The sequence below is a fragment of the Chinchilla lanigera genome, unplaced genomic scaffold (genome assembly GCF_000276665.1).
Source record: "Chinchilla lanigera isolate Chin_1 unplaced genomic scaffold, ChiLan1.0 scaffold00011, whole genome shotgun sequence".
Taxonomy (NCBI): Eukaryota; Metazoa; Chordata; class Mammalia; order Rodentia; family Chinchillidae; genus Chinchilla; species Chinchilla lanigera.
In genome coordinates this window covers 23,792,438-23,801,852 of record NW_004955412.1, presented here as the reverse complement: position 1 = coordinate 23,801,852, position 9,415 = coordinate 23,792,438, and the positions used below count along the sequence as shown (strand labels likewise).

Genomic DNA, 9,415 nt, shown 5'->3' with positions numbered 1-9,415 from the left:
CTAGTAGGAGCTCCAACCCTGTTGGCGCCGCTCTCTCCAGGCTTGGCCAGGCGCCTTCAGCACCGCGGACAGATCCCCGCCCCGCCCCAAGCCCACCGCACCCTCCCCTCTGCCTCTGGCAGCCTTGCCATTGGCTCTCCCGGCTCCCCTCTCGAAGCTGCTGCTTCTCTAACACATAGACCCAACCTACCCAGAAGCTCGTCTTCTCGCCTCTCTCCTCTCCAGCGCCGGGATAGCCCAGGCCGAGGAGAGAGCAGTAGCGATCTGAGCCTCCAAGAGTGGTTGTCGGCTCTCGAGCAGGCTTGCTGGAGACGCTGCCAGCTTCCTACACTTCGTTCCCGGCCCGCGTCCTGTGGCAGGCGCTCCGCTCAAGATGAATCTCAACTTCACCTCCCCTCTACATCCGGCGTCTTCTCAGAGGCCCACATCGTTCTTCATCGAGGACATCCTGTTGCACAAGCCCAAGCCGCTGAGGGAGGTGGCCCCCGACCATTTCGCCAGCTCTCTGGCCTCTCGGGTACCTCTACTAGACTATGGCTACCCACTCATGCCCACACCCACCCTCTTGGCTCCTCACGCCCATCACCCTCTGCATAAGGGAGACCACCACCACCCTTATTTTCTCACCACTTCGGGTAAGTAGCAGGGCCCTCAAGGTGTTGGAAGGGAGGAAGTAGCTTTTCTAGCACAGACATTAAGCCTGTGATGGAGTGAAGGAAACACCAGATCTGTCTTGGCCTGGTGCGGTGGCATCCCTCTTTAAGTGACAGTAGCACGTTCAGGGTATGGCCCAGAGCACGCAGAGCTTCCTTGAAGCGTGTCAAAATATCCGTAGTCACTCCATACTTTTTGTACGGATGTGTCTGGCCAAGAAGCAGCTGGAGGTGGATGGGTTTGGCAGTATTCTTAAAGGGGCAATGGTCAGTCTTGTCAGTGACCTTCCTGGCCATTTAGGTTTACCTCTCAGTCCCGATTCTGATTCTTAGCACCTCCCCACTCACAGAGAGACCCTTGACTACCCCATCCTAGGACTCAACTCAACTTTCCAGGTCAGAAGCTGGGAACGCTCTGCCTGGCCAGTTCTCTTCTTCCAGGGCTGAGCACTTGGGAAGCCTGTGAAGGGCATAGGCTTTGGGATAATCTGAGGAAAAAGGTCTGGACTGCCAAAACAAGAGCAAAGGGGTAACAGATAAACAAACGGAGACAACAAAAAGAAAGAGATGCACTCTTTAGCTCCCTTCACTTCCAAAGTTTTGTATTTTAACTCACGATCTTAGGCTGGGCTGCCCTTCTCTGCCCCAGTTGCCAAAATCTCTGGAAGCAGGTGCTAAGGGAGTGTGCACTATCGAAGTGTGGGACATTGACAGGCAAGGAAATACCTAGTTTTTTTTTTTTTTAACTATCTTTCTTGGAAAGGTCACATTCATGCTTCCCCTAGCACTTTTATTCCAGCCAGAATAGAATGGAGTAATTTGTTCAGTCGGTTGCTGAGGGAAGCAATGAAAAGAACTCTGGTAAGGGACAGGAGCTGGGAGAAGACAGGACTCAACCTGTGAAATGTAGGAAAACTAGGTTCTAAAAGTAGTCTAGCTGAAAGTATTTACGAAGCAGTGTAAGCTGGACACTGGGCCACTGCGTTGGAGAGTGGATTAAAAGCCTGGGTTGAGGTCTGCATCTCTCACTGGCTTCACCACCCGGTTAGTGACAGTCTTTTCTCCATTGCACTGATGTCAGTCAGATGTAGCAATGGCCAAATTACTCATCTGTTACCGCTGTTTTTGTCGTCCCCCCCACACACCATTGACCGATATGAGAGCCTGTGGCAGCCTCCGCTAGCTTGGTTCATCTCAGACACTGAGCAAAGCGGGGGAGACTTCGGAAACACAAGAGAAATTTATCGTGACCTAGCCAGGGAAAAGGCTTCATTTCAGCCTTTCAGCCTCCCTGGGCTTGGAGTCAGAGGGAAAGAATGAGGACCAGCTTAGAGAGCAAGTACCCAGTATGATTCTGAAAAGGAAACGTGAGAGGGGGCTCCGCAGCTTCTCTGGATAAGAATTCTGCCGTTTTCTTTTGCAGAAAGCTGGGGCTAGGGCAGCTGGGGGAAAAGAACGGTGTTTTTAAAGTGAGCGCAGAGAGCAAGATCATCTCTCTTCTCTCCTGCTGGATTCAGCAGAGCACTGCGTGTCATCGGGGGTCTGGACAGAGCAGGGTGGACAGCCTCCTCACCCTGATACTGGCACGAAAACTTCAAGAGGCACAACAAAAGACTGGGCACATCAAGCCCCGCAGACCTCCAAGGAGATTTGTTTTATTTTTTTGGTTTTTGAGGCAGGGTCTCACTGTAGTCCAGGCTGACCTTGAACTTGAGGAGATCCTGCCTGCTTCAGTCTCCCAAGTGCTGAGATTAAGGGGTGCCCCCGACTGAAGATAGTTTTTGAAAGTCCCCTGGGTCTGTCTTCTAATTTTCTTTTCCACTTTACTTGCTCTTTATTATGTGTTTCTAGATGGCCTTCTGGAAAAAAGATCTCTAAGCGCAGTTTTACAGCTTTCCCCGTCCTGTCCTGGGATTCTCGGGAGAAGTGTTCTGGGGCCTTTGGAGAGGGCGGAGAGCGGTGGAGGCCAGAGGCCAACGCTCAGGGAGGCGCTGGGCTCCGCCGGAAGCGCTGGGTCCTGGCGGTGGGCAGTGGAGTGGGGCGAGGTTCCTTCCTGGCGACCCATACTCTGCCCACCGGGCTGCTCTTCTCTCCGTAGGAGTGCCGGTCCCCGCGCTGTTCCCGCACCCGCAGCACGCGGAGCTGCCGGGGAAGCACTGCCGCCGCCGCAAAGCTCGCACGGTTTTTTCTGACTCGCAGCTCTCCGGCTTAGAGAAGAGGTTTGAGATCCAGCGCTACCTGTCCACGCCCGAGCGGGTGGAGCTGGCCACCGCCCTCAGCCTGTCCGAGACGCAGGTGGGCGAGGAGGGGGACCCCCGATTTCCGCTTCCTTCTTCTCTCCTCTTCACTCTGAACACCGCACAGACCACTGAGGAACTCTCCTTGAGAAAGGCCCCGCTCCTCCCTTTTCTAGGCTTATCCCAAAACCCTTCCTAAAAGTACCGACAGCCCAGTCTCACGTTAACCTTCTGAAACAAAATTTCTCCAGCGAGGCTCTACAAGGAGGAAAGCTTCCTCGGGTGATTTTAATGATCACTTCGGGATTCGGAACTATTATTTCTACTCCTTTATTCCGCTCCCACCGAGGATGTAACCCGGATCAGAGGTAAACTAACAAGAGATTAGACCAGTTCTCGGGTTCTCCCTCAGCCCCCAACCCCACCCCACGAGGCCCCGAACTCCTCTTTCACTCACGACTGCCGGCCCTCACGCGCACCCCCTCCGCACACACGCCAGGGTCAGCTTCGGCCGCCTCCCTGTCCCCTGCTCGGAGTGGAATATTTCAGTCATGCTCCAGGCACTGTTCACCTGCCACCCAGCTCCTTTCTCTACGCCCTTTGCCTCTTATCCTTTGCCCAGAAAAAGAGCTTGCTGTGAGATCATTAGTGCACTAAGTCTGATTTTCACCCCAATGAAAATCAGCGAATTCAATCCTCACCTTCCTGTGCAGGGGTCCTGCTGAACTAGGTATTTAGACGCCTCCATCACAGGAACACGAGGTGCATAGGGGCGACTCTTTCACGTAGTATTTATATTAAGAATTCTATTTAATAACAGTATCGGTGATTACTAACCACGCCATTTTGATCCTCATCATTATTTTGGGACAATTACTCCTAGGAGTCTTAGGATGTTCGATTCTAGTTCAGCCTAAGACTGTCATTTGTGAGCCCTTCATGTGATTTAATCCAAGAGTGAGGCGACCTCGGCTCTTGGATAATTCATCTGTAGATTGCAGGACATTCTCCTTAAACCCCAGCATTCGCTCAGGTCTCAGTACTATGGGTCTGGAAGAATGACGTGATTTTGTCGGTGTCTCCCCCAAACCAGGTGAAGACGTGGTTCCAGAACCGGCGGATGAAGCATAAAAAGCAGCTGAGGAAAAGTCAGGATGAGCCCAAAGCGCCGGAAGCGCCCGAGAGCCCCGAGGGCAGTCCCCGCGGGCCCGAGGCCGCCGTCGCCGAGCCTCGGCTGAGCCTGCCCGCCGGCTCCTTCGTGCTCACCGAGCCAGAGGACGAGGTGGACATCGGGGAAGAGGGCGAGCTCAGCTCGGGGCCGCACGGGCTCTGAGGCTCCAGGCTGGGGAGGGAGGCGGGAGAGCAGACCGCGGGCCCGGCACGGTTCTCTCCCAGACCGAAGACTGGGGCTCGGACCTCGGATCAGCTCCTGGAAGACGACAAACCCTCCTTGTCCACCCTCAGCAGGCGTGGAGTCCGCGCGGCCGGCGCCCCGGCCTCGCGTGGTCCTGCCCTGTCCCTGCCTGTCCCTGCCCGGGCAGCTGCGGTGCGCCCGGGGCGCGGCGCCTGGGGACCTGGGCCCCGCGTGCTGTCGCTCCGAGCCGGGGCGGTGGGGCTCGGTTCCCTCGGCCACGAACGCGGAACCCGGCTCCGCCTGCCTCAGAGGTGCGGGCTCTGCGGCTCCTCCGCCCGGACTCTTCACCCTTCCTTAAGCAGCTCAGCTGGTCGCAGGCGGAGACCAGGAGTTCGGGGCCTGGGGCCCAGCGGGGATTCGCAACCTGATCCTCGAGCCGTCGGGGCCGGGACCGACGCGCGCTGCGGGTCGCCAGCCTCGAGCGCATCCTGGGCCCTCCTCACCCGTCTCGGACTCCAAGGCCGAGGCGACTCCCTCCTCTGGACGGCGCTTCCATCCTCTCCGGCCCCGCTCCTGGTCCAGAGCTCACAGATGTGCTTCCTGGCACGGTTCCTGAGCTGGTGGCCCCGGGTGTAGATGTCTTTTTCGTCCTCCCTCCTCCGTGTGGGGCGGCGCTCGCTCGCGCGGAGGGAAATTTGGGCAGAGAAAAATGTGTAGAGCAATTTTCTGCTTCCCGAACTTGTTGCGCTCCTGTCCCACAACTCTTCTATGCCCCACTGGCTACTGATATTTTGCAAGTGAGTGTTGCTCGGGTTGTGTGTGGAAGTGCTCATCCTCGGTGCATTTTAGGGAGCACAGAATTTTAGCACGGTTAAAACTAATGACGAAATCGATTAACCAGCTTGACTGCTGAGGCCGACCGGGCTTTGGGCGCGCACTTGTTTGGGACCATTGAAGTTGGGCGGGGATCTGATTGCCCTGCGCGTTAACCCTTCTCTTTTTCCCGTGGGAGGTCTCCTGTTCTCTAACTGGGCTTGCACACTCTTTAGATAAAGGGCTTTCCGGGCAAAACTGGGGGCGACGCGCATTTCCGGGAACCGTTTGTTACCACGTCCTCCCACGCGCCTCTCACCTCCTATTTCCGGCAGAGATGAATTTGGCTTTCCTTAACCATCCCAGACTCTGATTTTTCTGTTTCACTGATGGTTTTGAGTCCCACCTATGTGGAAAAGGTCCTAACAAATGATATTTTTGTCGTTCGGGAATGCTGGACAGGGATGTACTGATATTTGGAACTTGAAATCATGCTAACAAATTGTGTGACGACACTGCATACTCAATACACTTATCAAATATAGCAGCTGTGCCCGGGGCGACCTCAGCTTCTGATCTTATTTTGGCTTCTGGTTTCGTGAGCCCAGGGAAGCTGTAAAAGAGTGTGTGGATAGGTGGAAATGTCACCCGTGGGTTCCAGTGGTAAATAATAGTCTGATAGAGCACAGTGGTGTGAGCTGGGTTACCGTTAATCTTCCTGTTTGCCTATCTCCCCGATGAGGAGGTGAATCCCAAATATCCTTCTCGGTCTGAGGTCTATGATTCTATGAATGTAGCAGTAAGTTTTTTTTCTTTTCTTTTTTTTAAACAATGGGCTTACTGAGAAAACATTACCTGAGGTGAATGTGACTGCCAGAGTGAGGGCTTTGCCCAGTTGCCTCACTTGAAGGCAAAAGTACTTTAAAACATCAGCATTGTACTGTGTTACCTTTTCAAGTGTTCAGTAATCAATGAGCTTGTGAGCCAGGGGGGGCCAGTGTGCTTCCCTTTCATGGAGCAGGAGATTGAGGCTGGGGAAGATTGAAAGATTCATCCACGAAATCCGGGGCGGCTGGTAGCTAAAGGTGGATAAAAATCTCTCTTCTGATTTCTTGTTCTTTTTTCTCACAATTTACTTTTCTGGTAACAATGCATCCGTTGACATCTTCCTCCTCTGCCACTTTATAAGAATGCCGCTCATTTCATTAGGCTGTGTACATGGACTATTAAAGGCATATTTAGGCTCACATTTCTCCTCTTCCTCTCTGTTCAGATGAAGACAATATCTGTTCGTTTTTTTCTTTAGTGATGCTGGGGCTTCCCGGGGCCTCAGCCTTGCTAGGTAAATGCTTTATTACTGAGTCGTATCCTCAGCCAGACACTACCATTTTAATCTAGGAACTTACTGCAGATGTTTTAGAGCAAGAGGAAAGGCTTGGTTAGGGAGAAGCGGGGAAAAGTGATTTGTCCATAAGAATGTACTGGTGACCTGGAATGGAAAGTAGATATTACTAGAGAAGAAAATGGAGCCAAGGGGGAAAATCTCAAATTCTAATCCCAGGAAGAACAACTCCTAATAGGATTTGAGAAAAATCCTTAAAATGAGGAGAAATACTGTTGGATAGCATTTCCGTGTTAATTAGATGGTGAACACAAACTTAAAACTTTCATGAATTTCTTTTCCTTCTCCTGCCCTTACAACACATCAGGGTTTATTCTGTGTCTATCAGAGGAGGGTAAATGCATTTCATGAGCTTTTGTCTTGAACAAGAAGGTAAATGGGAAACACGATTAGCATAAGCACAGCTCTACCTGACTGGAGACAGAACCAGTCCGGGAGCCCAGGGACTCTGGGTCTGATTCATTACCTGAGCACTAAGAAGAGGGAGATACTTAGTCCCTCTCACTCTGGTCCTCTCTTTACAGCTATTCCTGGCCAGAATTGATGGGAAAGAGAAAGCTAAGTACTGCAGCACTGGCCGTGTGAACTGTGGTACAGTTTTCTCATAAATAAAAAAAAGCCTCTGAAATTGGTGGTAAACAATCCAATAGCAGTTCTCCATTTCCTCTTTTTTTTTTTTTTTTTTTTTTAATACAAGAGGTTAGTGATGGCAACAGAGGATAGACACAATTTAGTCTCAATTTAATGTAACATGACAGTACTACTTGTTTTTGGCCTTCAGCACTGATCAAAGCCTCCATACGCTGAAAAGGTATTTTTGTCTGAATTACAGAGGCTTTTGCCTCAACTCACTTTCACTTGGTGGTGAAGATTTGACAAAACTATGCTTATTATGATATAGAGAAACACACAGAGATCTAATTTTGAACATATAAAAACATCTTCAGATAGCCAAGGTAGGCAAGTCATCCCATATCTAACCCCAAATGTGTAACATATTTACTTTCCCCCATTTGTTCCCAATGCTCTGTCTCTGATGGACTTCATAGATGCTCAGAGAGGGACTCTTGGTAATATTTCCATCCACATGACACAAGCACATAAGGAATGGACAAGAGCCATCCAGCACAGTAATAGCTGACAGTGACACTAAGAAATGCTTGATCAGAATCCATGACACGGCTTCAAGAGACGAGGACTTGCTCTTGTGGATGTATTTTATAATTAGATAAAGACGTGGAGAGGCAGAGCAAGCAGGATGCTTTCTGGTGCTAAGAGAATCGTGCAATAAACATTTAGTTGAAGCAGTGACTCCTTGGTCTTCCTGAAGTACTTCTCTACATGCAAAAATAATTTGCTAGTTGAAGCATTTATATGTATTTATGTCACATTTTTGGCATGAAATTTTAAAAAGGATGTTGACAAGGTAAAATTTATTCAGCACATAGGAACCTGGATAGTTATGGGTGTGCCCATAACAAAGAACTCTTAGAAATAACAAAGAACTCTCAGCTTTTTAGCGGAGAGGAGGAAAGCTTTGGGGAGAGGGGAAGAGTTTAGATATGGTAGTTGCATTTGGATGGTTGCAGAGATACTAAGAATCAAGGGGTATCTCTATTCTGCCATGCCACAGATGTTAGGATGGTCCCAGGGAAGCAGATTTTGTAATAACGTTTGGATTCCTCCTATCCAACTATAGAATATGTTAAGTCCACAAAACACTAAGCGCCTTTACACTGGAAAAGTTTAGGCAGAAACTAGAAGGTGAAGCCTAAAGGATTCTCTTTCTCCACAGGTAGGAGGCTGGGCTGGATATCCTGTGTGCTGCTTCTCCTTTTCCTTCTGCTCTGCACTGAGCTACATACACTCCCAGCCTTGTATGCTTTTTCTTCACCATTATGATCCTAGTTTTGTTTTCTTTTTGTAAGGAAAAGAACTATAAGTTCTAAGCTATTAAAGTTTTTTCACTTTATATGGATTTCAGTCCATATACTCTAATTTAAATAAATATATTCATGGCAATTAGAATTAAGAGAAACAGGAAAGAGAAAAAAAAAAGATATTCTTTATTCACTGAAGAATTTCCAGAACTCCAAATGAAAACAAGGGTTGTTCTGCGAAGTGAAGGATGAAAGTATATCAAGAAGAATTTGTCAGTGTTAGAAGGGTCATTTGACAAAATCTAAGCCCTTCATTCTACACATGGAAGAAATCAAGTTCCAGAAATAATGAGCGCCTTCCCAGTATCACATAAATAGTGGCAGAATTGAGCTGAAAAGTCAATTTTTTTTTTTTAGTATTTGGGATCAAACCTAGGGTTACTCTACGACTGAGCTACATCTCTAGCCATTTTATTTTTTGAAATAGGGTCTCACTAAGTTGTCCAGGCGGGCCTCAAACTTAGAAGCCTCGGCCTCAGTCTCCCAAGTAGCTAGGATTACAGAAGTGTGCCGTCATGCCTGATAACTTTTTGTTTTGCTTTGTTTTGTTTTTTGAGACAGGGTCTTGCTATGTAGGTCAGGCTGGCTTTGAACTCTCTATGTAGCCCAGGCTGGCCTCAGATTCATGGCAATCCTCCTGCCTCAGCCTCCTGAATGCTGAGATTACAGGCATGTGCCATCACACCCAGCGTAACATAGCCACAAATTAGTAAAATCTTTCCCCAATTTTTGCAAATATTTGTGTCTGATTAAAGGAATCTGAAACTTCAATGAGCTTTCCTGAGAGATATTGAGCCCTTAGTGATATTTTCATTCAAGTGAAGGTTGCATAAGCATTTGCTGGGGTGTTTCAGAAGCCATTCCCATAGGATGACCTAGATGGTTGTAGCCCAGGCTGAGTTTCTACATTTCTCTAGTGTACAGTTTTTTTTTTTTAAAAACCTAATTTCTCTTAATCATAGATGAGGCAACTGATGGGTCTCCTGTTTTCTCCCCATCATATTTTCTGGTTATAA

At 49.3% G+C, this 9,415-nt stretch overlaps 1 protein-coding gene across 1 annotated transcript; it reads left to right on the top strand.

The window, feature by feature from the left end:
- The first annotated feature begins 373 nt into the window (after window positions 1-373).
- On the top strand, window positions 374-4,880 carry Bsx (brain-specific homeobox). Its single transcript, XM_005378374.2, has 4 exons — window positions 374-635; window positions 2,752-2,948; window positions 3,984-4,216; window positions 4,286-4,880. Exons 1-4 carry the CDS (start codon window positions 374-376, stop codon window positions 4,878-4,880), a joined length of 1,287 nt encoding a protein of 428 aa, XP_005378431.2.
- The last annotated feature ends 4,535 nt before the right edge of the window (window positions 4,881-9,415 follow it).

Bases quoted from the DNA above. Each gene is read 5' to 3' on its own strand.
- Bsx (XM_005378374.2), top strand. From the start codon at position 374: ATGAATCTCAACTTCACCTCCCCTCTACATCCGGCGTCTTCTCAGAGG. The intron at 2,949-3,983 runs GTGGGCGAGGAG...CCCCCAAACCAG, and splicing joins TCAGCCTGTCCGAGACGCAG to GTGAAGACGTGGTTCCAGAA. The intron at 4,217-4,285 runs GCTCTGAGGCTC...GTTCTCTCCCAG, and splicing joins CTCAGCTCGGGGCCGCACGG to ACCGAAGACTGGGGCTCGGA.